Consider the following 27,258-nt stretch of genomic DNA (forward strand, 5'->3'; position numbering starts at 1 on the left):
GTAAAAAATATGAAAAAAAACAAACTTAAAATGTTGTGTCGATCATGTCTGTCAACCATTGCCATGTCAACCTTTTGTACCTATCGACCTTTTCCAGTGTCGACCTAATGCATGTTGACCATATGGGTTGATCTAATGACTGTCGATCTAAACATTGTCTATACCCTGGAACCGAGACAACACTCATATATGTGTATGTTGGTTCATTATAGTACAGATTGAGTGTCCCTTATCCAAAATGCTTGGGACCAGTAGTATTTTGGATATCGGATTTGTCCGTATTTTGGAATAATTGCATACTATAATGAGATATCATGGCGATGGGACTAGGGAGGCCAATCCCGGGATCGGCGGGATCCCGGGATTTGAATCCCGGGATTGGAGCATCCAATCCCGGGATTCACGGGATTATACTGCGCATGCGCGGCGGCAGGAGGGTGGGTGTGTAAGTAATAGTACTTACTAATAGTAGGCGGGCGGCAGCCATGAACAAGTTGAAAGCGGCAGCACTTCAAATGTAGCGCCGGCCGCCAGCCAATCAGAGCTGGCGGACCGGCAGCCAATCAGGAAAGCTGCAGCGGCAGCCAATCAGGAGCGACTGCTGCGGCCGCTTCCCTGATTGGCTGCCGGTCCGCCAGCTCTGGTTGGCTGGCGGCCGGCGCTTCATTTGAAATGCCGCCGCGTTCAGTGTGTTAATGGTTGCCGCCCGTCTAATTGTAAGTACTATTACTTACACCCACCCTCTCTCCCTCCCTCCGTGCATACAGTGGTGCTCCCTACAGTCTTCCTCCCTCCCGCACCGCTACCAACCCTCCCTGCCGCGACCTACACCCTCCCTTCTGAGTCCTGCACCGCTACCTACACCCTCCCTAGTCCCTACCTCCCGCACCGCTACCTACACCCTCCCTACCTCCCGCACCGCTACCTACACACTCCCTACCTCCCGCACTGCTACCTACACCCTCCCTACCTCCCGCACTGCTACCTACACCCTCCCTACCTCCCGCACTGCTACCTACACCCTCCCTCCAGCGCTGCTCCCTACAACTTTCTCTAAACCCTACTGCAATCCTGGGATCCGGGAATCCCGGGATTGACCGTTTTTCAATCCCGGGATTGAAAAAACGGCCCGGGATTGGCCTCCCTAGATGGGACCTAAGTCTAAGCACAGAATGCATTTATGTTTCATATACTCCGTATACACACAGCCTGAAGGTCATTTTAGCCAATATTTTTATTATCTTTGTGCATTAAACAAAGTGTGTGTACATTCACACAATTCATTTATGTTTCATATACACCTTATACACACAGCCTGAAGGTCATTTAATACAATATTTCTCTAACGTCCTAAGTGGATGCTGGGGACTCCGTAAGGACCATGGGGAATAGCGGCTCCGCAGGAGACTGGGCACATCTAAAGAAAGCTTTAGGACTAACTGGTGTGCACTGGCTCCTCCCCCTATGACCCTCCTCCAAGCCTCAGTTAGATTTCTGTGCCCGACGAGAAGGGTGCACACTAGGGGCTCTCCTGAGCTTCTTAGTGAAAGTTTTAGTTTAGGTTTGTTATTTTCAGTGAGACCTGCTGGCAACAGGCTCACTGCATCGAGGGACTAAGAGGAGAAGAAGCGAACTCACCTGCGTGCAGAGTGGATTGGGCTTCTTGGCTACTGGACATTAGCTCCAGAGGGACGATCACAGGTTCAGCCTGGATGGGTCCCGGAGCCGCGCCGCCGGCCCCCTTACAGAGCCAGAAGAGCGAAGAGGTCCGGAGAAAGCGGCGGCAGAAGACGTTCCTGTCTTCAAATAAGGTAGCGCACAGCACTGCAGCTGTGCGCCATTGCTCTCAGCACACTTCACACTCCGGTCACTGAGGGTGCAGGGCGCTGGGGGGGGCGCCCTGAGACGCAATAAAACATGACAGAAATACCTTACATGGCAAAAAAATGCATCACATATAGCTCCTGGGCTATATGGATGCATTTAACCCCTGCCAGAATATACAAAAAACCGGGAGATAAGGCCGCCGAAAAGGGGGCGGAGCCTATCTCCTCAGCACACTGGCGCCATTTTCCCTCACAGCTCAGTTGGAGGGAAGCTCCCTGACTCTTTCCTGCACTACAGAAAGGGTTAAAAAAAGAGAGGGGGGCACTATTTAGGCGCAGTATTAAAACATACAGCAGCTATAAGGGGAAAAACACTTATATAAGGTTATCCCTGTATATATATAGCGCTCTGGTGTGTGCTGGCATACTCTCCCTCTGTCTCCCCAAAGGGCTAGTGGGGTCCTGTCCTCTATCAGAGCATTCCCTGTGTGTGTGCTGTGTGTCGGTACGTTTGTGTCGACATGTATGAGGAGAAAAATGATGTGGAGACGGAGCAGAGTGTCTGTAACAGTGATGTCACCCCCTAGGGGGTCGACACCTGAGTGGATGTACTGTTGAAAATTACGTGACAGTGTCAGCTCTATATAAAAAAATAGTGGTTGACATGAGACAGCCGGCTACTCAGCTTGTGCCTGTCCAGAAGTCTCATAGGCCGTCAGGGGCTCTAAAGCGGCCGTTACCTCAGATGGCAGATACAGACGCCGACACGGATACTGACTCCTGTGTCGACGGTGAAGAGACAACCGTGATTTCCAGTAGGGCCACACGTTACATGATTGAGACAATGGCAAATGTTTTTATACATTTCTGATAATACGAGTACCACCAAAAAGGGGTATTATGTTCGGTGAGGGATAAACTACCTGTAGTTTTCCTGAATCTGAGAAATAAAATGAGGTGTGTGATGATGCGTGGGTTTCCCCCCGATAACAATTGATAATTTCTTAAAAAGTATTGGATGCATACCCTTTCCCGCCAGAGGTTAGGGTGCGTTGGGAAACACCCCCTAGGGGGGATAAGGCGCTCACACGCTTGTAAGAACAAGGGCTCTACCCTCTCATGAGATGGCCGCCCTTAAGGATCCTGCTGATAGAAAGCAGGAGGGTATCCAAAAAGGTATTTACACACATACTGGTGTTATACTGCGACCAGCAATCGCCTCAGCCTGGAGGTGCAGTGCTGGGTTGGCATGGTCGGATTCCCTGACTGGAAATATTGATATCCTAGATAAGGATAGTATATTATTGCCTATAGAGCATTTAAAAGATGCATTTCTATATATGCATGATGCACAGCGGAATATTTGCCGACTGGCATCAAGTATAAGTGCGTTGTCCAATTCTACCAGTAAAATGGTCAGGTGATGCGGATTCCAAACGGCATTTGGAAGTATTGCCTTTGAAAAGGGACATTTGGGGTCGGTCTTTTAGACCTGGTGGCCACGGCAACAACTGGGAAATCCACGTTTGTACCCCAGGTCGCCTCTCAAAATAAGACGCCGTATTATCAGGCGCAGTCCTTTGTTGGCAAGCGGACAAAAGGTTCCTCTTTTCTGCTCGTGACAGAGGGAGAGGAAAAAGGCTGAAGAGATTAGCCAGTTCCCAGGAACAGAAACCCTTTACCGCCTCTGCCAAGCCCTCAGTATGACGCTAGGGCCTTACAAGCTCAGGCACGATGGGGGCCCGTTCTCAATGAATTTCAGTGCGCAGTGGACTCACTCGCAAGTAGACCCCTGGATCCTTCAGGTAATATCTCAAGGGTACATATTGGAATTCGAGACGTCTCCCCCTCGCCGTTTCCAAAAGTCGGCTTTACCGACGTCTCCCTCTGACAGGGAGGCAGTTTTGGAAGCCATTCACAAGCTGTATTCCCAGCAGGTGATAATCAAGGTACCCCTCCTGCAACAGGGAACGGGGTATTATTCCACACTATTGTGGTACCGAAGCCAGACGGCTCGGTGAGACCGATTCTAAATCTAAAATCTTTGAACACTTACATACAGAGGTTCAAATTCAAGATTGAGTCACTCAGAGCAGTGATTGCGAACCTGGAAGAAGGGGACTACATGATGTCTCGGGACATCAAGGATGCTTACCTTCATGTCAAAATTTACCCTTCTCACCAAGGGTACCTCAGGTTATGGTACAGAACTGTCACTATCAGTTCAGACGCTGCCGTAGGGATGGTCCACGGCACCCCGGGTCTTTACCAAGGTCATGGCCGAAATGATATCCCTTCGAAGGAAGGAAATTTTAGTTATCCCTTACTTGGACGATTCCCTGATAAGGGTAAGATCCAGGGAACAGTTGGAAGTCGGTGTAGCACTATCTCAGGTAGTGTTGCGGCAGCACGATTGGATTCTCAATATTCCAAAATCGCAGCTGGTTCCGACGACTTGTCTTCTGTTTCCTAGGGATGTTCCTGGACACAGTCCAGAAAAAAGGTGTTTCTCCCGGAAGAGAAAGCCAGGGAGTTATCCGAGCTAGTCAGGAACCTCCTAAAACCGAACCAAGGCTCAGTGCATCAATGCACAAGGGTTCTGGGTAAAAATGGTGGCTTCCTACGAAGCAATCCCATTCGCTAGATTCCACGCAAGAACTTTCCAATGGAACCTACTGGACAAATGGTCCGGGTCGCATTTTCAGATGCATCAGCGGATAACCCTGTCACCAAGGACAAGGGTATCCATCCTGTGGTGGTTGCAGAGTGCTCATCTTCTAGAGGGCCGCAGATTCGGCATTCAGGACTGGGTCCTGGTGACCACGGATGCCAGCCTGCGAGGCTGGGGAGCAGTCACACAGGGAAGGAATATCCAGGGCTTAGGGTCAAGCCTGGATACATCACTTCACATAAATATCCTGAAGCTAAGGGCCATTTACAATGCTCTAAGCTTAGCAAGACCTCTGCTTCAAGGTCAGCCGGTGTTGATCCAGTCGGACAACATCATGGCAGTCACCCACGTAAACAGACAGGGTGGCACAAGAAGCAGGAGGGCAATGGCAGAAGCTGCAGGGATTCTTCGCTGGGCGGAAAATCATGTGATAGCACTGTCAACAGTATTCATTCCGGGAGGGGACAACTGGGAAGCAGACTTCCTCAGCACGACCTCCACCCGGGAGAGTGGGGACTTCACCCAGAAGTCGTCCACATGATTAAAAAACTCGACAGGTATTGCGCCAGGTCAAGAGACCCTCAGGCAATAGCTGTAGACGCTCTGGTAACACCGTGGGTGTACCAGTCAGTGTATGTGTTCCCTCATCTGCCTCTCATACCCAAGGTACTGAGATTGATAAGATGGAGAGGAGTAAGCACTATATTCGTGGCTCCGGATTGGCCAAGAAGGACTTGGTAACCGGAACTTCAAGAGATGCTCACGGAGGATCCGTGGCCTCTACCTCTAAGAAGGGACCTGCTCCAGCAAGGACCCTGTCTGTTCCAAGACTTACCGCGGCTGCGTTTGACGGCATGCCGGTTGAACACCGGATCCTGAAGGAAAAAAGGCATTCCGGATGAAGTCATCCATATCCTGATCTAAAGCCAGGAAGGATGTAACCGCAAAAACATTATCACCGCAATTGGCGAAAATATGTTGCGTAGTGCGAGGCCAGTAAGGCCCGACGGAGGAAATTCAACTGGGTCGATTCCTACATTTCCTGCAAACAGGAGTGTCTATGGGCCTGAAATTGGGGTCCATTAAGGTTCAGATTTCGGCCCTGTCAATTTTCTTCCAAAAAAGAACTAGCTTCAGTCCCTGAAGTTTAGACGTTTGTAAAAGGGGTACTGCATATACAGCCTCCTTTTGTGCCTCCAGTGGCAATTTGGGATCTCAATGTAGTTTGGGTTCCAAAAGTCACATTGGTTTGAACCACTTAAATCTGTGGAGTTAAAATATCTCACATGGAAAGTGGTCATGCTGTTGGCCCTGGCCTGGGCCAGGCGCGTGTCAGAATTGGCGGCTTTATCCTGTAAAAGCCCTTATCTGATTTTCCATTCGGACAGGGCGGAATTGAGGACTCGTCCTCAGTTTCTCCCTAAGGTGGTTCCAGCGTTTTCACCTGAACCAACCTATTGTGGTGCCTGCGGCTACTAGGGACTTGGAGGAATCCAAGTTGCTGGATGTTGTCAGGGCCCTGAAAATATTCCAGGACGGCTGGAGTCAGGAAATCTGACTCGCTGTTATCCTGTATGCACCCAACAAGCTGGGTGCTCCTGCTTCTAAGCAGACTATTGCTCGTTGGATTTGTAGTACAATTCAGCTTGCACATTCTGTGGCAGGCCTGCCACAGCTAAAATCTGTAAAAGCCCGTTCCACAAGGAAAGTGGGCTCATCTTGGGCGGCTGCCCGAGGGGTCTCGGCTTTACAACTTTGCCGAGCAGCTACTTGGTCAGGGGCAAACACGTTTGCTAAATTCTACAAATTTGATACCCTGGCTGAGGAGGACCTGGAGTTCTCTCATTCGGTGCTGCAGAGTCATCCGCACTCTCCCGCCCGTTTGGGAGCTTTGGTATAATCCCCATGGTCCTTACGGAGTCCCCAGCATCCACTTAGGACGTTAGAGAAAATAAGAATTTACTTACCGATAATTCTATTTCTCATAGTCCGTAGTGGATGCTGGGCGCCCATCCCAAGTGCGGATTGTCTGCAATACTTGTACATAGTTATTGTTATAAAAATCGGGTTATTATTGTTGGGAGCCATCTTTTCAGAGGCTCCTCTGTTATCATACTGTTAACTGGGTTCAGATCACAAGTTATACGGAGTGATTGGTGTGGCTGGTATGAGTCTTACCCGGGATTCAAAATCCTTCCTTATTGTGTACGCTCGTCCGGGCACAGTATCCTAACTGAGGCTTGGAGGAGGGTCATAGGGGGAGGAGCCAGTGCACACCAGTTAGTCCTAAAGCTTTCTTTAGATGTGCCCAGTCTCCTGCGGAGCCGCTATTCCCCATGGTCCTTACGGAGTCCCCAGCATCCACTACGGACTATGAGAAATAGAATTATCGGTAAGTAAATTCTTATTTTTTAATAACTTTGTGTATTAAACACAGTATGTGTACATTGAGCCATCAGAAAACACAGGTTTCACTTTCTCAGTCTCACTCAAAAAATTCTGTATTTCGGAATATTTGGATATGGTATACTCAACCCGTACTATATTATTTACAAATGGGTTACTTACTGTAACTTTAACATTTTGTTACGGACACTGTGAAGCCACATCTCTGTTGTAAATCCAGCGCATATACAACTGTTTTCTGTAAAACTGGTGCATATGTTCCCCTTGCAGAGCTGGATGCATCTGCAGATTCACCCAAATCATACTTACCTACTTTTGGGGATGCAGCTGACTGGAGGTGGGGGCAGGGCTTGGCAGTACATGTCACAGGGCCCTGCTCCCTCACGGGGAATGCTGCAAATCGCTGCTCGAGAGGGGGCGGCGCCAATATGACGTGATCTTAATAGATAAACAGAAAATTGTCTCCGCCCCCTCCCCGATTTCCTGTAGTTCAAGGCATTACCCTCCCCATAGTACCAACTCTGCTAAGAAGTGGACAGGAGGGCCGTCTACTCTTCCTGGGGTCCAAGGGACTGCCCCCAAATTCAGGAGTCTCCCACGCCTTCCAGGAGAGTAGGCAAATATAACCTGAATCACCCTTTACACCTGCGTTTTTGGCACAAAATGCGTCCAGTTCTTCATAAGCTCTTTTATGTTTCTCTGACGTCCTAAGTGGATGCTGGGGACTCCGTCAGGACCATGGGGAATAGCGGCTCCGTAGGAGACAGGGCACAAAATTAAAAGTTTGACCACTAGGTGGTGTGCACTGGCTCCTCCCCCTATGACCCTCCTCCAAGCCTCAGTTAGGTTTTTGTGCCCGGCCGAGAAGGGTGCAATCTAGGTGGCTCTCCTAAAGAGCTGCTTAGAATAAAAGTTTGTTAGGTTTTTTATTTTCAGTGAGTCCTGCTGGCAACAGGCTCACTGCAACGCGGGACTAAGGGGAGAAGAAGCGAACTCACCTGCGTGCAGGATGGATTGGCTTCTTAGGCTACTGGACACTAGCTCCAGAGGGACGATCACAGGTACAGCCTGGATGGGTCACCGGAGCCGCGCCGCCGGCCCCCTTACAGATGCTGAAGAGAGAAGAGGTCCAGAAATCGGCGGCTGAAGACTTCCCAGTCTTCTTAAGGTAGCGCACAGCACTGCAGCTGTGCGCCATTGCTCTCAGCACACTTCACACCGCGGTCACTGAGGGTGCAGGGCGCTGGGGGGGGGGCGCCCTGGGCAGCAATGTAATTACCTTTACTGGCTAAAAATACATCACATATAGCCCCTGGGCTATATGGATGTATTTAACCCCTGCCAGGATTACAGAAAAAACCGGGAGAAGAGCCCGCCGTGAAGGGGGCGGGGCCTATCTCCTCAGCACACAGCGCCATTTTTCCCACACAGATCCGCTGGTGGGAAGGCTCCCAGGCTCTCCCCTGCACTGCACTACAGAAACAGGGTTAAAACAGAGAGGGGGGGCATTTTTTGGCGATATTATTATATATTAAGCTGCTATAAGGGAAAACACTTACTATAAGGTGGTCCCTGTATAATTATAGCGCTTTGGTGTGTGCTGGCAAACTCTCCCTCTGTCTCCCCAAAGGGCTAGTGGGGTCCTGTCCTCTATCAGAGCATTCCCTGTGTGTGTGCTGTGTGTCGGTACGTGTGTGTCGACAGGTATGAGGACGATGTTGGTGTGGAGGCGGAGCAATTGCCTGTAATGGGATGTCACCCCCTAGGGAGTCGACACCGGAATGGATGGCTTTATTTATGGAATTACGTGATAGTGTCAACACGCTACAAGGTCGGTTGACGATATGAGACGGCCGGCAAACCAATTAGAACCTGTCCAGGCGTCTCAAACACCGTCAGGGGCTTTAAAACGCCCATTACCTCAGTCGGCCGACAGACACAGACACGGACACTGACTCCAGTGTCGATGGTGAAGAAACAAACGTATTTTCCAGTAGAGCCACACGTTACATAATCACGGCAATGAAGGAGGCGTTACATATTTCTGATACTACAAGTACCACAAAAATGGGTATTATGTGGGGTGTGAAAAAACTACCTGTAGTTTTTCCTGAAATCAGATGAATTGATTGAAGTGTGTGATGAAGCGTGGGTTACCCCCGATATGAAGTTGCTAATTTCAGAGAAGTTATTGGCATTATACCCTTTCCCGCCAGAGGTTAGGGCGCGCTGGGAAACACCCTCTAGGGTAGATAAGGCGCTCACACGCTTATCAAAACAAGTGGCGTTACCGTCTCCTGATACGGCCGCCCTCAAAATCCAGCTGATAGGAGGCTGGAAAATACTCTAAAAAGTATATACACACATACTGATGTTATACTGCGACCAGCAATCGCCCCAGCATGGATGTGCAGTGCTGGGGGGGTTTGGTCGGAATCTCTGACTGGAAATATTGATACCCTGAATAGCGACAATATTTTATTGACTATAGAGCATTTAAAGGATGCATTTTCTTTATATGCGAGATGCACAGAGGGATATTTGCACTCTGGCATCAAGGGTAAGTGCGCTGTCCATTTCTGCCAGAAGAAGTTTATGGACGCGACAGTGGTCAGGTCAGGGCCGGCCCTAACCAATATGATGCCCTCGGCAAGATTTTGGCTGGTGCCCCCTAGCACCACCACTGGCTGCACCTCTTTCCCAGCACCATCACCCCTCACCCAACGCAGTCCTTATTTTAGTGTTTGTACCCCCTATATTTTAAATAGGAACAGTTCGCACATTTGGCGCACAGCCCAAAAAGGGTGTGTTTTTGCTGGCAAGGGGCATGGCCACACAATAGTACCCCCAATTCCAATTACGCCTCACAGTAGTGCAACTTTATTCACATTTGATCATGCAATAGTGTCCATAATTCATATTACATCCCACAGTAGTATTACTTTACCTTATAAACATTACTCCTCACAGTAGAGCCCCTTATTCACATAACATCACATTGAATTGCTCCTTATTCACATTACACCACACCCTATTGCTCTTTATTCATATTAGATGACACAGTAGTGCCCTTTCTATACGCAAGGCCACATAGTAGAGCACCCTATACACATAATGCCACACATTAGTAATGCATTTATACACATAATTCCACACAGTAATGCCCCTTACACATTATTAATGTCCTTATAAACATAATGTGCCTTACACATTATGACAACCTTTATTAATGCCCTTTTACACATAATGTCCCTTACATATATGCCGCACATTATTAATGCCCTTATACACATAATGACACATAGTGCCCCCTACACATTTGCTGCACATTATTAGTGCCCCTATACACATAATGACACACATACAGTAGTACCCTGTTACACATATGCCACACATTATTAATGCCCTTATACACATAATGACACACATAGTGCCCCTTACACATGTGTTGCACATTATTAATGCATTTTTACATGACACACATAATGCTCCTTACACATATTCTGAACACTACTGCACAACCAATCCACTCACATGCACACAGCACTCACACTTCCACTAACACTGTGACCTCTGCCTCTGCTTGGATACAGATGTGTCCTCATAAATCTTGCCTCAATGCTAACGTTGGGCACCTTTTTTTATGAAAATGCATCTTATTTGCATTGCTATGTGGCTAGGGTGCACAAGCAGATTCTGCTGATTAAAATGATATGCAGCATGTCTATATACTGTGAGAGTGTGGCTGTATCTGCATATGAAATGCTATACAGAATATAGGCATGCCGCATATCATTTTAATCAGCAGAAGCTGCAGATGCCCCTAGGCATATCAAATGCCCTAGGCAATTGCCTAGTTTGCCTATAGCTATGGCCGGCTCTGGGTCAGGTGATGCGGATTCCAAGCGGCATATGGAAGTTTGCCGTATAAAGGGGAGGAATTATTTGGGGTCGGTCTATCGGACTTGGTGGCCACGGCAACAGCCGGAAAATCCACCTTTTTTACCTCAGGTCACCTCCCAACAGAAAAAGACACCGTCTTTTCAGCCTCAGTCCTTTCGTTCTCATAAGAACAAGCGGGCAAAAGGCCATTCATATCTGCCCGAGGCAAAGGAAAGGGTAAGAGACTGCAGCAAGCAGCTCCTTCCCAGGAGCAGAAGCACTCCCCCGCTTCTGAAAAGTCCTCAGCATGTCGCTGGGGTCTTACAAGCGGACTCAGGTCCGGTGGGGGGGTCGTCTCAAGAATTTCAGCGCGCAGTGGGCTCACTCGCAAGTCGACTCCTGGATCCTGCAGGTAGTATCACAGGGGTACAGATTGGAATTCGAGACGTCTCTTCCTCGCAGATTCCTGAAGTCTGCTTTACCAACATCTCCCTCCGACAGGGAGACGGTGTTGGAAGCTATTTACAAGCTGTATTCCCAGCAAGTAATAGTCAAGGTACCCCTACTACAACAAGGAAAGGGGTATTATTCCACGCTGTTTGTGGTACCGAAGCCGGACGGCTCGGTGAGACCTATTCTAAGTCTGAAATCTTTTGAACACTTACATATAAAGGTTCAAGTTCAAGATGAAATCACTCAGAGCAGTGATAGCGAATCTGGAAGAAGGGGACTTTATGGTGTCCTTGGACATCAAGGATGCTTACCTCCATGTCCCAATTTGCCCTTCAAACCAAGGGTACCTCAGGTTCGTGGTACAAAACTGTCACTATCAGTTTCAGACGTTGCCGTTTGGATTGTCCACGGCACCCCGGGTCTTTACCAAGGTAATGGCCGAAATGATGATTCTTCTTCGAAGAAAAGGCGTATTAATTATCCCTTACTTGGACGATCTCCTGATAAGGGCAAGATCCAGAGAACAGTTAGAGGCCGGTGTAGCACTAACCCAAGTAGTGCTGCAACAGCACGGGTGGATTCTAAATTTTCCAAAATCCCAGCTGAGCCCGACGACACGTCTGCTGTTCCTAGGGATGATTCTGGACACAGTTCAGAAAAAGGTTTTTCTCCCGGAGGAGAAAGCCAGGGAGTTATCCGAGCTAGTCAGGAACCTCCTAAAACCAGGAAAAGTGTCAGTGCATCAATGCACAAGAGTCCTGGGTAAATGATGGCTTCTTACGAAGCGATTCCATTCGGCAGATTCCACGCAAGAACCTTTCAGTGGAATCTGCTGGACGAATGGTCCGGATCGCATCTTCAGATGCATCAGCGGATAGCCCCGTCTCCAAGAACAAGGGGGTCTCTTCTGTGGTGGTTGCAGAGTGCTCACCTTTTTGGAGGGCCGCAGATTCGGCATTCAGGACTGGGTCCTGGTGACCACGAATGCCAGCCTGAGAGGCTGGGGAGCAGTCACACAGGGAAGAAATTTCCAGGGAGTGTGGTCAAGCCTGGAGACTTCACTTCACATAAATATACTGGAGCTAAGGGCAATTTACAATGCTCTAAGCCTGGCAAGACCTCTGCTTCAGGGTCAGCCGGTGTTGAACCAGTAGGGCAACACCACGGCAGTCGCCCACGTAAACAGACAGGGCGACACAAGAAGCAGGAGGGCAATGGCAGAAGCTGCAAGGATTTTTCACTGGGCAGAAAATCATGTGATAGCACTGTCAGCAGTGTTCATTCCGGGAGTGGACAACTGGGAAGCAGACTTCCTCAGCAGACACGATCACCACCCGGGAGAGTGGGGACTTCATCCAGAAGTCTTCCACATGATTGTGAACCGTTGGGAAAAACCAAAGGTGGACATGATGGCGTCCCGCCTCAACAAAAAACTGGACAGGTATTGCGCCAGGTCAAGAGACCCTCAGGCAATAGCTGTGGACGCGTTGGTAACACCATGGGTGTACCAGTCAATGTATGTGTTCCCCCCTCTGCCTCTCATACCCAAGGTACTGAGAATTATAAGGCGAAGGGGAGTAAGAACGATACTCGTGGTTCCGGATTTGCCAAGAAAGACTTGGTACCCGGAACTTCAAGAGATGCGCACGGAGGATCCGTGCACTCTACCTCTAGACTTACCGCGGCTGCGTTTGACGGCATGGCGGTTGAACGCCGGATCCTGAAGGAGAGGGCTCCGACGGAGGAATTTCAACTGGGTCGATTCCTACATTTCCTGCAAACAGGATTGTCTATGGGCCTCAAATTGGGGTCCATTAAGGTTCAAATTTCGGCCCTGTCGATTTTCTTCCAGAAAGAATTGGCTTCAGTTCCTGAAGTCCAAGCTTTTGTCAAAGGAGTACTACATATACTGCCCCGGTTGTGCCTCAAGTGGCACCGTGGGATCTCAATGTAGTTTTGGGATTCCTCAAATCCCATTGGTTGAGACACTCAAATCGGTGGATTTGAAATATCTTACATGGAAAGTGACCATGCTACTGGCCCTGGCTTTGGCCAGGAGAGTGTCAGAATTGGCGGCTTTTTCGTACAAAAGCCATATCTGATTTTCCATTGGGACAGGGCAGAACTGCGGACGCGTCCTCAGTTTCTCCCTAAGGTGGTATCAGCGTTTCACCTGAACCAACCTATTGTAGTGCCTGCGGCTTCTAGCGACTTGGAGGACTCCAAGTTGTTCGACGTTGTCAGAGCCTTAAAAATATATATATATATATATATTTCAAGGACGGCTGGAGTCAGAAAGTCTGACTCGCTGTTTATACTGTATGCACCCAACAAGCTGGGTGTTCCTGCGTCTAAGCAGACGATTGCTCGTTGGATTTGTAGCACAATTCAACTTGCGCATTCTGTGGCAGGGCCTGCCACAGCCAAAATCTGTAAATGCCCACTCCACAAGGAAGGTGGGCTCACCTTGGGCGGCTGCCCGAGGGGTCTCGGCATTACAACGCTGCCGAGCAGTTACGTGGTCAGGGGAGAACACGTTTGTAAAATTCTACAAATTTGATACCCTGGCTAAGGAGGACCTGGAGTTCTCTCATTCGGTGCTGCAGAGTCATCCGCACTCTCCCGCCCGTTTGGGAGCTTTGGTATAATCCCCATGGTCTTAACGGAGTCCCCAGCATCCACTTAGGACGTCAGAGAAAATAAGAATTTACTTACCGATAATTCTATTTCTCGTAGTCCGTAGTGGATGCTGGGCGCCCATCCCAAGTGCGGATTGTCTGCAATACTGGTACATAGTTATTGTTACAAAAATCGGGTTATTATTGTTGGAAGCCATCTTTTCAGAGGCTCCTCTGTTATCATGCTGTTAACTGGGTTCAGATCTCAAGTTGTACAGTGTGATTGGTGTGGCTGGTATGAGTCTTACCCGGGATTCAAAATCCTTCCTTATTGTGTACGCTCGTCCGGGCACAGTATCCTAACTGAGGCTTGGAGGAGGGTCATAGGGGGAGGAGCCAGTGCACACCACCTAGTGGTCAAACTTTTAATTTTGTGCCCTGTCTCCTGCGGAGCCGCTATTCCCCATGGTCCTGACGGAGTCCCCAGCATCCACTACGGACTACGAGAAATAGAATTATCTGTAAGTAAATTCTTATTTTTTCACTGGTTTCAGCTGCCAGAACTAAGTGGTCACTTGCCACCGTATTTATATCTGCTCAAATAGTTTCCATCTTACGGTACCATGGAGTGTGAGGAAAAAGAGGTAGATGGACCAAAGGTGTCGTTTCAGAACGGTACTTCGCTAGTATTGCCCCTAACTGAATTGACCCCTAAATGTCAAGTTTTTAGTCGAGATCAAGTTATGATATAATGCTTATATTTCTCTGACGTCCTAGTGGATGCTGGGACTTCCGTAAGGACCATGGGGAATAGCGGCCCGCAGGAGACTGGGCACAAAAGTAAAAGCTTTAGACTAGCTGGTGTGCACTGGCTCCTCCCCCTATGACCCTCCTCCAAGCCTCAGTTAGATTTTTGTGCCCGGCCGAGAAGGGTGCATGCTAGGTAGCTCTCCTGAGCTGCTTAGAGTAAAAGTTTAAATAGGTTTTTTAATTTCAGTGAGACCTGCTGGCAACAGGCTCACTGCATCGTGGGACTAAGGGGAGAAGAAGCGAACTCACCTGCATGCAGAGTGGATTGGGCTTCTTGGCTACTGGACATTAGCTCCAGAGGGACGATCACAGGTTCAGCCTGGATGGGTCCCGGAGCTGCGCCGCCGGCCCCCTTACAGAGCCAGAAGAGCGAAGAGGTCCGGAGAAATCGGCGGCAGAAGACGTTCCTGTCTTCAGATAAGGTAGCGCACAGCACTGCAGCTGTGCGCCATTGCTCTCAGCACACTTCACACTCCGGTCACTGAGGGTGCAGGGCGCTGGGGGGGAGCGCCCTGAGACGCAATAAAACACTATAAAAACCTTATATGGCTAAAGAAATGCATCACATATAGCTCCTGGGCTATATGGATGCATTTAACCCCTGCCAGTTTTCCTAAAAAAAGCGGGAGAAAAGGCCGCCGTGAAGGGGGCGGAGCCTTTCTCCTCAGCACACAAGCGCCATTTTCTTTCACAGCTCCGCTGGAAGGACGGCTCCCTGACTCTCCCCTGCAGTCCTGCTACAAGAATCAGGGTAAAACAAGAGAGGGGGGGCACTATTGGCAGCTAATATAAAACAGCAGCTATAAAGGGAGAAACACTTACATAAGGTTATCCCTGTATATATATAGCGCTCTGGTGTGTGCTGGCAAACTCTCCCTCTGTCTCCCCAAAGGGCTCGTGGGGTCCTGTCCTCTTTCAGAGCATTCCCTGTGTGTGTGCTGGGTATCGGTACGATTGTGTCGACATGTATGAGGAGGAAAATGATGTGGAAGCAGAGCAATTGCCTGTGTTAGTGATGTCACCTCCTAGGGAGTCGACACCTGACTGGATGGTCGTATTTAAAGAATTACGTGACAATGTCAGCACTTTGCAAAAAACTGTTGACGACATGAGACAGCCGGCAAATCAATTAGTGCCTGTTCAGGCGTCTCAGACACCGTCAGGGGCGCTAAAACGCCCGTTACCTCAGATGGTCGACACAGACCCAGACACGGATACTGAATCCAGTGTCGACGGTGAGGAGACAAACGTAATGTCCAGTAGGGCCACACGTTACATGATCACGGCAATGAAGGAGGCATTGAATATTTCTGACACTACAAGTACCACAAAAAAGGGTATTATGTGGGGTGTGAAAAAACTACCAGTAGTTTTTCCTGAATCAGATGAATTAAATGAGGTGTGTGATAAAGCGTGGCTTTCCCCCGATAAAAAACTGCTGATTTCTAATAAATTATTGGCACTATACCCTTTCCCGCCAGAGGTTAGGGCACGTTGGGAAACACCTCCTAGGGTAGATAAGGCGCTCACACGCTTATCAAAACAAGTGGCGTTACCGTCTCCCGATACGGCCGCCCTCAAGGAACCAGCTGATAGGAGGCTGGAAAATATCCTAAAAGGTATATACACACATACTGGTGTTATACTGCGACCAGCAATCGCCTCAGCCTGGATGTGCAGCGCTGGAGTGGCTTGGTCGGATTCCCTGACTGAAAATATTGATACCCTGGATAGGGACAGTATATTATTAACTATAGAGCATTTAAAGGATGCATTACTATATATGCGAGATGCACAGAGGGATATTTGCACCCTGGCATCTAGAGTGAGTGCGATGTCCATTTCTGCCAGAAGAGCGTTATGGACGCGACAGTGGTCAGGTGATGCGGATTCCAAACGACATATGGAAGTATTGCCGTATAAAGGGGAAGAGTTATTTGGGGTCGGTCTATCGGACCTGGTGGCCACGGCAACGGCTGGAAAATCCACCTTTTTACCCCAGGTCACCTCTCAGCAGAAAAAGACACCGTCTTTTCAAACTCAGTCCTTTCGTCCCCATAAGGGCAAGCGGGCAAAAGGCCACTCATTTCTGCCCCGGGGCAGAGGAAAGGGAAAAAAGACTGCACCAGGCAGCCTCTTCCCAGGAGCAGAAGCCCTCCCCCGCTTCTGCCAAGTCTTCAGCATGACGCTGGGGCTCTACAAGCGGACTCAGGCACGGTGGGGGGCCGTCTCAAGAATTTCAGCGCGCAGTGGGCTCACTCGCAAGTGGACCCCTGGATCCTGCAGGTAGTATCACAGGGGTACAAATTGGAATTCGAGACGTCTCCCCCTCGCCGGTTCCTGAAGTCTTCTCTACCAACGTCTCCCTCCGACAGGGAGGCGGTAGTGGAAGCTATTCACAAGCTGTATTCCCAGCAGGTGATAATCAAGGTACCCCTCCTACAACAGGGAAAGGGGTATTATTCCACGCTGTTTGTGGTACCGAAGCCGGACGGCTCGGTGAGACCAATTTTAAATCTAAAATCTTTGAACACTTACATAAAAAGGTTCAAATTCAAGATGGAGTCACTCAGAGCAGTGATAGCGAACCTGGAAGAAGGACTATATGGTATCTCTAGACATCAAAGATGCTTATCTCCATGTCCCAATCTACCCTTCTCACCAAGGGTACCTCAGGTTTGTGGTACAAAACTGTCATTATCAGTTTCAGACGCTGCCGTTTGGATTGTCCACGGCACCACGGGTCTTTACCAAGGTAATGGCCGAAATGATGATTCTTCTTCGAAGAAAAGGCGTCTTAATTATCCCTTACTTGGACAATCTCCTGATAAGGGCAAGGTCCAGGGAACAGTTAGAGGTCGGAGTAGCACTATCAGGTAGTGCTACGTCAGCACGGGTGGATCCTAAATATCCCAAAATCACAGCTGATTCCAACAACACGTCTACTGTTCCTGGGGATGATTCTGGACACAGTCCAGAAAAAGGTGTTTCTCCCGGAGGAGAAGGCCAGGGAGTTATCCGAGCCAGTCAGGAAACTCCTAAAACCAGGCCAAGTCCTGGGAAAAATGGTGGCTTCTTACGAAGCGATTCCATTCGGAAGATTCCATGCAAGAAGATTCGGCATTCAGGATTGGATGCTGGTGACCACCGATGCCAGCCTGAGAGGCTGGGGAGCAGTCACACAGGGAAGAAATTTCCAGGGCTTGTGGTCAAGCATGGAAACGTCTCTTCACATAAATATCCTGGAACTAAGGGCCATTTACAATGCCCTAAGTCAAGCAAGGCCTCTGCTTCAGGGTCAGTCGGTATTGATCCAATCGGACAACATCACGGCAGTCGCCCACGTCAACAGACAGGGCGGCACAAGAAGCAGGAGGGCAATGGCAGAAGCTGCAAGGATTCTTCGCTGGGCGGAAAATCATGTGGTGGCACTGTCAGCAGTGTTCATTCCGGGAGTGGACAACTGGGAAGCAGACTTCCTCAGCAGACACGACCTCCACCCGGGGGAGTGGGGACTTCATCCAGAAGTCTTTCAAGTGATTGTAAACCGTTGGGAAAAACCAAAGGTGGACATGATGGCGTCCCGTCTCAACAAAAAACTGGACAGATATTGCGCCAGGTCAAGGGACCCTCAGGCAATAGCGGTGGACGCTCTGGTAACACCGTGGGTGTACCAGTCGGTGTATGTGTTCCCACCTCTGCCTCTCATACCCATAGTACTGAGAATCATAAGAAGGAGAGGAGTAAGAACTATACTCGTGTCTCCGGATTGGCCAAGAAGAACTTGGTACCCGGAACTGCAAGAGATGCTCACGGAGGACCCGTGGCCTCTACCTCTAAGAAAGGACCTGCTCCAGCAGGGACCTTGTCTGTTCCAAGACTTACCGCGGCTGCGTTTGACGGCATGGCGGTTGAACGCCGGATCCTGATGGAAAAAGGCATTCCAGATGAAGTCATCCCTACCCTGATCAAAGCCAGGAAGGATGTAACCGCGAAACATTATCACCGTATTTGGCGAAAATATGTTGCGTGGTGTGAGGCCAAGAACCACGGCTGCGTTTGACGGCATGGCGGTTGAACGCCGGATCCTGATGGAAAAAGGCATTCCAGATGAAGTGATCCCTACCCTGATCAAAGCCAGGAAGGATGTAACCGCGAAACATTATCACCGTATTTGGCGAAAATATGTTGCGTGGTGTGAGGCCAAGAAGGCCCCCACAGAGGAATTTCAACTGGGTCGTTTCCTGCATTTCCTGCAAGCAGGACTGTCTATGGGCCTAAAATTAGGATCCATTAAGGTTCAAATTTCGGCCCTGTAGATCTTCTTCCAGAAAGAACTGGCTTCAGTGCCTGAAGTTCAGACGTTTGTCAAGGGGGTACTGCATATACAGCCTCCTTTTGTGCCACCAGTGGCACCTTGGGATCTCAATGTAGTTTTAGGGTTCCTAAAATCACATTGGTTTGAACCACTCACCACTGTGGAATTAAAATATCTCACATGGAAGGTGGTCATGCTGTTAGCTCTGGCGTCAGCCAGGCGTGTCTCAGAATTGGCGGCTTTGTCATATAAAAGCCCTTACCTAATTTTTCATTCAGACAGGGCAGAATTGAGGACTCGTCCTCAATTTCTCCCTAAGGTGGTTTCAGCGTTTCACATGAACCAACCTCTTGTGGTGCCTGCGGCTACTAGGGACTTGGAGGACTCCAAGTTGTTGGACGTAGTCAGGGCCCTGAAAATATATGTTTCCAGGACGGCTGGAGTCAGAAAATCTGACTCGCTGTTTATCCTGTATGCACCCAACAAGCTGGGTGCTCCTGCTTCTAAGCAGACGATTGCTCGTTGGATTTGTAGTACAATTCAGCTTGCACATTCTGTGGCAGGACTGCCACAGCCAAAATCTGTTAAAGCCCATTCCACAAGGAAAGTGGGCTCATCTTGGGCGGCTGCGGAGGACCTGGAGTTCTCTCATTCGGTGCTGCAGAGTCATCCGCACTCTCCCGCCCGTTTGGGAGCTTTGGTATAATCCCCATGGTCCTTACGGAAGTCCCAGCATCCACTAGGACGTCAGAGAAAATAAGAATTTACTTACCGATAATTCTATTTCTCATAGTCCGTAGTGGATGCTGGGCGCCCATCCCAAGTGCGGATTGTCTGCAATACTTGTATATAGTTATTGTTACAAAAAAAAATCGGGTTGTTTATTGTTGTGAGCCATCTTTTCAGAGGCTCCTACGTTTATCATACTGTTAACTGGGTTCAGATCACAGGTTGTACAGTGTGATTGGAGTCTTACCCGGGATTCAAAATCCTTCCTTATTATGTACGCTCGTCCGGGCACAGTATCCTAACTGAGGCTTGGAGGAGGGTCATAGGGGGAGGAGCCAGTGCACACCAGCTAGTCTAAAGCTTTTACTTTTGTGCCCAGTCTCCTGCGGAGCCGCTATTCCCCATGGTCCTTACGGAAGTCCCAGCATCCACTACGGACTATGAGAAATAGAATTATCGGTAAGTAAATTCTTATTTTGGCATGCATAATTAAAGTAAACTAACTACATTATTAGTTATTATTATTATTATTTATAAAGATGAGTGGAATTCCAGCAAAATATGACTTTTGCAGCAGTGTTCCACAGAGCTGAGCACTTTCTGTGATACAGCCTCCACGTTCTACTTTTGCTTTACCATTCTGCCCTGTATTTGTAAATGAGCATTGTGGAATGCAAAGTGTATGACAAGAGTTCAATTCATTCTGCAATAATGTGTGGTTTGTGGAAGACATGAGAGCACTTAAGGCCAAATACCTCCAGGGAAACATGCAAGACTTCACAGCCAGATGCAGAACGGAATTGTTTGGCATAAATTGTAACCATTCTGCAGCCAAGGTCTATTCTGTGTCCTGGATTATCTTTTGTATCGGATAAAGTACACAATGGGTTACAGTTATACAAAGTGACAACTGACCAGTTGTTAGTGATCACTAACATACTTATAACTGAAAACACAGTTGAAATAAGTTATTAATGCTGGGTACACACTAAATGACGGTGTGTCCCAACGACGGGCAGACGTGATGAACCAATATATTGCACCGTCACACACACTGCGCCATATTATATGTTGGCGCTATATATTGGTACATCCCGCATTTAACTGCATGCTGTCATCCACTGAGTCAGCTCATCTGACATGCAGAACATCAGATGTGATGTCCCTGCGAGCGATGGGTGTGAACTAGCAATTGTGGGTATACACTATGCGATGTGGACTATATAACGTCCCAGTGTCGCTTAGTGTGTATCCAGCTTTACGCTACTGCAAAGGTCAACAGTAACATGATTTCTGCTGATACACGTTTGTTGCAGAATGAGACATAATCAGAGCGGCTGCCAGACAACCAGCACAGTTACAGCTCATGTGAAATCTGCATCCAGATCACACAAGCAAAAGAAAGTAATTGTGAAGCGCTCACTTCTCAAAGAAAATCAAGACACTTATGAAAGAAGCTTGCATAACAACGATGCACCTAAACGGCTGAAAGGAACATGCCTGATCATCCAGCGTCAAGAGATGACGGCCTTCTTTAATTTGTATGGTATGTGACTCTGTATCTATTGAAATAGTTTGAGAAATATAAAATAAAACCTTCAGTATGTATAAGGTTAGCCTGCTCCACAATAGCTGGATATATACCTTGGCTGGTGCCAGTGTTGATATGGCCAGCTATAAAGGACTGGCAGGATGGTTTCTGTAGCAAACTACTGGTACATCGTCGATGTCAGGCTAGGATGGAAATTACAGGTATTTGTTTTCCTTCTCCGTTAAGCTCATCATCCCTGTTATTAGAACTGGCTGGCATTTGAAACCAGGGCCATTGAGACATCCACAGGGCCTGGGTACTGAAGAGGGGGAGGCCTAATCCGGGTGGTGCTGCTATACCCATAGTTGATTACTTTTTGCCTGCACCCTGCGGGAGGAGACAGCCAGGGAGGCACAGCAGAGGAAATGGCTTGGCATAGGAGGCGGTCCAGTCATGTCATTGTGGCCACTCCCCGCTATATAATACCTAGATTAACAGCATTGTACAGCGGGTCGTGACTATGATGACGCAATTCACGACACTCAGTAAGTGGGCGGCTGTGTGGTGGGTAGGTGCTGGCTCTGGAAGACTTGACAATTCTTCTGGGTGGCTGGGAGTGCCACTCGATTTTTGGGAGTCTCCCAGCAGGTCTGGGAGAGTAGACAAGTATGGGCCATACACCCTTCCAAAAAAATAAATGTAAAATACTATATGCATTTGACAATCGTCCCCTTCAGCATATGGCCTTGGACTCCCCCAACAGGCCCAGGCCTGTAACTGAGGTTAACAAGTATTACAAAGGGGAGAGGACAGAAGGCTCTTGTGTGGGCGCACTCTTATAGAAAAGAAGTAAATTTGATAAGGTAATTGAGATAAATGGTTAAAACATAACTTTTATTGACTAATATTACAAACGAGGTTGTTACCGGAGATCTATCCTTTAAGAATGCAATATACCGAGCATCTTAGTGAGATAAAAAATGTTCTGGTCTCTTAATGATTAAAAGTGTGTGGAAGGGCGGTAGACATTAGTTGGTCATACCCCCATTCCCACTTGACCAGTACAGACTTGCTGTATTGATGGAACCACAGGGTAGTCAAGACACAAAAATAATGATAATAACTATGCTCTCTTGGCTTAAGTAGAATTAGAGAAATGATCAGAAGTCATTCCTCTGAGTATAATACAAGAAAAATGGACATGCTCCTATCTGGATTTGAGACAGTAATAACGGTAGAGGTAAATATGGCACCTCACGTAGATGGTGCCCGTGACCAAAGGTCTGGAGATTGCAGAGTAAAGAAAACAAGTGGTGATACTGCTGTTGGTGTTGCTACCACATAGGTGAGGAAAAAATCCCACTCTACAACACCAGGTATTCGCAGGTGGTCCCCCTTCCTGGTACTGACTTGGCCCAACGCTGTTTAGCTTCCAAGATCAGACGAGATCGGGCGTTGGCAGCGTGGTATGGTAGTAGAGAATTTTATGTGAACATCAATGAGAGTGCACCTATTTAAGAATATTGAAAATCAGAGCCGACAGGAAGAGGATTGAGGAAAGATGGAGTAAAAAGGTGGATCTGCTTTCCACGTTAGACCTGATCCAATATTCCCACTCATGTGGTGCAATGTACCAGGAATCGTAAATGAGAGTCCACGAAGGATAGTGATCTATAGACAGTTGAAGTTAATGAGAATCATGATCTATAGACAATTTGAAATTAATAAAAATACAGTCAGAAAAACACTATCACAGGTATATTACAGTATATCCCGACAGATAGTGCATGATAGGAGATGCTGATTGAAACAGATAAATGCGTAGTCACTCTGGTGATACGGTCTATTTCAAAACTGAGGGTAAGGTCTGGGATCTATAGGGTTAAGCACTGAGGTGACTGATTTATAGAAACTATACCAACATATATCTGTTAACCATGTGTGTCATACACTGTTTGCCACGTAGTCCCGGATAGAATATGGGATGCTAATATATACTAATTATCTGCATGCATAAATTGCTATGAGGAGGCAATAATAAAAATGGATGAATACCAGCACTTAAATAAGTATAACAAATATAATGGTCAAAAATTAATAACACCTAAACTAGGCGTTAGTTTCCAATAGGTTCACTCAATGCTAGGTGAGTGCTAATGAATAAAGGTCTCTAGATAATCACCCCTATGATACGTACTAGGTACGAGATAATTCAAGCGGTACTGCTAGGTTTTGTAAGTAGGAGTTGCTATCCGTGTCAGAGAGCCACAGGATAGTAATGCTTACAGTTTCACCAGAGATCAGGGTAAGCCGAGAGAGCAAGGCAGATAAATGAAGCTAAATGCCAGGATACGGTAGTGTCGACGGGACCCCTGTTCCTAAATGCGGAAGACGCGTTTCGCCCTAGGGCTTGTTCACTTCACGGAACCCGGAAGTGAACAAGCCCTAGGGCGAAACGCGTCTTCCGCATTTAGGAACAGGGGTCCCGTCGACACTACCGTATCCTGGCATTTAGCTTCATTTATCTGCCTTGCTCTCTCGGCTTACCCTGATCTCTGGTGAAACTGTAAGCATTACTATCCTGTGGCTCTCTGACACGGATAGCAACTCCTACTTACAAAACCTAGCAGTACCGCTTGAATTATCTCGTACCTAGTACGTATCATAGGGGTGATTATCTAGAGACCTTTATTCATTAGCACTCACCTAGCATTGAGTGAACCTATTGGAAACTAACGCCTAGTTTAGGTGTTATTAATTTTTGACCATTATATTTGTTATACTTATTTAAGTGCTGGTATTCATCCATTTTTATTATTGCCTCCTCATAGCAATTTATGCATGCAGATAATTAGTATATATTAGCATCCCATATTCTATCCGGGACTACGTGGCAAACAGTGTATGACACACATGGTTAACAGATATATGTTGGTATAGTTTCTATAAATCAGTCACCTCAGTGCTTAACCCTATAGATCCCAGACCTTACCCTCAGTTTTGAAATAGACCGTATCACCAGAGTGACTACGCATTTATCTGCTTCAATCAGCATCTCCTATCATGCACTATCTGTCGGGATATACTGTAATATACCTGTGATAGTGTTTTTCTGACTGTATTTTTATTAATTTCAAATTGTCTATAGATCATGATTCTCATTAACTTCAACTGTCTATAGATCACTATCCTTCGTGGACTCTCATTTACGATTCCTGGTACATTGCACCACATGAGTGGGAATATTGGATCAGGTCTAACGTGGAAAGCAGATCCACCTTTTTACTCCATCTTTCCTCAATCCTCTTCCTGTCGGCTCTGATTTTCAATATTCTTAAATAGGTGCACTCTCATTGATGTTCACATAAAATTCTCTACTACCATACCACGCTGCCAACGCCCGATCTCGTCTGATCTTGGAAGCTAAACAGCGTTGGGCCAAGTCAGTACCAGGAAGGGGGACCACCTGCGAATACCTGGTGTTGTAGAGTGGGATTTTTTCCTCACCTATGTGGTAGCAACACCAACAGCAGTATCACCACTTGTTTTCTTTACTCTGCAATCTCCAGACCTTTGGTCACGGGCACCATCTACGTGAGGTGCCATATTTACCTCTACCGTTATTACTGTCTCAAATCCAGATAGGAGCATGTCCATTTTTCTTGTATTATACTCAGAGGAATGACTTCTGATCATTTCTCTAATTCTACTTAAGCCAAGAGAGCATAGTTATTATCATTATTTTTGTGTCTTGACTACCCTGTGGTTCCATCAATACAGCAAGTCTGTACTGGTCAAGTGGGAATGGGGGTATGACCAACTAATGTCTACCGCCCTTCCACACACTTTTAATCATTAAGAGACCAGAACATTTTTTATCTCACTAAGATGCTCGGTATATTGCATTCTTAAAGGATAGATCTCCGGTAACAACCTCGTTTGTAATATTAGTCAATAAAAGTTATGTTTTAACCATTTATCTCAATTACCTTATCAAATTTACTTCTTTTCTATAAGAGTGCGCCCACACAAGAGCCTTCTGTCCTCTCCCCTTTGTATAAAAGTTTGCATACTTTCTGGCTCTGGGCGCACCACCAACTAGGACGATAATAACACCGATACGTATATAGTATACCATATGGAAAAGGCTAATTTTTGCCCTTTTTCTCCCCTACCAGTTTAGGGTAACTCACTGTCCTGTTTTGGTTTTTCTTCTTTAATTTTCAGCATCTATTCCTATTTAGCTTTACCGGTGCCGGATCGCCCTAGGTTTTTGTATGGTTAACAAGTATTAGTAAGTCATTTTTAGAATTCCTCTATAGTGCTCATTGACAACTGTACTAGATAGAAAAACTTGCAGATGAGTCCCAGATAACTATGAGAATACACTGTGGATGAAGAAAAGATGATATGCTTAGCTGGATTGGAAGCACTGAGTAATGCTGAGATGCGAGTGCACACATCACTCCACTGTCTTCACCTATTGCCAAGCTTACAGGTTAAACCCCAGTGTTTCTTTTTACTGGACTTGTCCTGCTTGGAACAGTGGGTCAGATGTATTAAGCCTGGAGAAGGCATAAAGAAGTGATAAAGCGGTGATGCAAGGTGATAATGCACCAGCCAATCAGCTCAAATATGTAAATGAACAGTTATGAGCTGATTGGCTGGTGCGTTATCACCTTGCACTCATCACCGCTTTATCATTTCTTTATGCTTTCTCCAGGTTTAATACATCTGTCCCACTGTTTGAATTTTGAAATAGGTCTATGGAAAATTAGAAGGAAAATGGCACCCTCTACTGGTCACATGAATATATTTAATACATTCTCAAGTCAAAGCCTTACTGATGGACATCTCACACAAGCGCACCAAGGGGGTCATTCAAACACGATCGCACGCTGCCTTTTTCCGCAGCGTGCGATCGGGTCTGAACTGCGCAGGCGTGCTGTCTGCAGTGTGCAGGCGTGTCGCTGGCCAGCGACGGCGGTCGCCGGGCAGCGACGAAGCTAATGAAGAAAGCGATCGCACCGGCGATCACTAGAAGATTGACAGGCAGAAGGCGTTCCTGGGCGGCAACTCACCGTTTTGAAGTAGTGTCCGGCCGAACGCAGGCGTGTCCAGCCATTCCGGAGGAGGATTCGTGAAGTCACCGCCGGCCCAGATCGTCGCAGCGGCTGAGTAAGTCCTGGGCTGTTTAGAAACTGCACAAAAAGTTGTTTGAGCAGCTCACTGCACAGCCCATCGCACCCCTGCAAAGCCCTTACCCCCTGTAGGCGGCGATTAGGGAAGCCAATCCCGGGCCATTTCTCTGACGTCCTAGTGGATGCTGGGAACTCCGTAAGGACCATGGGGAATAGCGGCTCCGCAGGAGACTGGGCACAAAAAGTAAAAGCTTTAGACTAGCTGGTGTGCACTGGCTCCTCCCCCTATGACCCTCCTCCAAGCCTCAGTTAGATTTTTGTGCCCGAACGAGAAGGGTGCAAGCTAGGTGGCTCTCCTGAGCTGCTTAGAAGTAAAAGTTTAAATAGGTTTTTTATTTTCAGTGAGTCCTGCTGGCAACAGGCTCACTGCATCGTGGGACTAAGGGGAGAAGAAGCGAACTCACCTGACTGCAGAGTGGATTGGGCTTCTTGGCTACTGGACATTAGCTCCAGAGGGACGATCACAGGTTCAGCCTGGATGGGTCCCGGAGCCGCGCCGCCGGCCCCCTTACAGAGCCAGAAGAGCGAAGAGGTCCGGAGAAAGCGGCGGCAGAAGACGTTCCTGTCTTCAAATAAGGTAGCGCACAGCACTGCAGCTGTGCGCCATTGCTCTAAGCACACTTCACACTCCGGTCACTGAGGGTGCAGGGCGCTGGGGGGGAGCGCCCTGAGACGCAATAAAAACGATATAAAAACCTTATATGGCTAAAAAACCTTACATGGCTAAAAAAAATGCATCACATATAGCTCCTGGGCTATATGGATGCATTTATCCCCTGCCAGTTTCCTGAAAAAAGCGGGAGAAAAGGCCGC

General features: G+C 47.7%; 1 protein-coding gene and 2 pseudogenes across 1 annotated transcript in view; 2 read left to right on the top strand and 1 right to left on the bottom strand.

Annotated features, from left to right (window-relative positions):
• SPDYA (speedy/RINGO cell cycle regulator family member A) overlaps window positions 1–27,258 on the top strand; it is a 318,074-nt gene that overhangs the window by 32,814 nt on the left and 258,002 nt on the right. Inside the window, exon 2 of the mRNA XM_063918911.1 lies at window positions 21,030–21,259. Within this exon, the coding sequence (XP_063774981.1) occupies window positions 21,031–21,259 (229 nt within the window). The 5' untranslated portion in view covers window position 21,030. The remainder of the gene's footprint in view (window positions 1–21,029; window positions 21,260–27,258) is intronic.
• LOC134912280 (5S ribosomal RNA) lies at window positions 22,606–22,724 on the bottom strand (annotated as a pseudogene).
• LOC134912291 (5S ribosomal RNA) lies at window positions 24,617–24,735 on the top strand (annotated as a pseudogene).

This window comes from Pseudophryne corroboree, chromosome 4 (genome assembly GCF_028390025.1).
Source record: "Pseudophryne corroboree isolate aPseCor3 chromosome 4, aPseCor3.hap2, whole genome shotgun sequence".
NCBI classification, from domain to species: Eukaryota; Metazoa; Chordata; class Amphibia; order Anura; family Myobatrachidae; genus Pseudophryne; species Pseudophryne corroboree.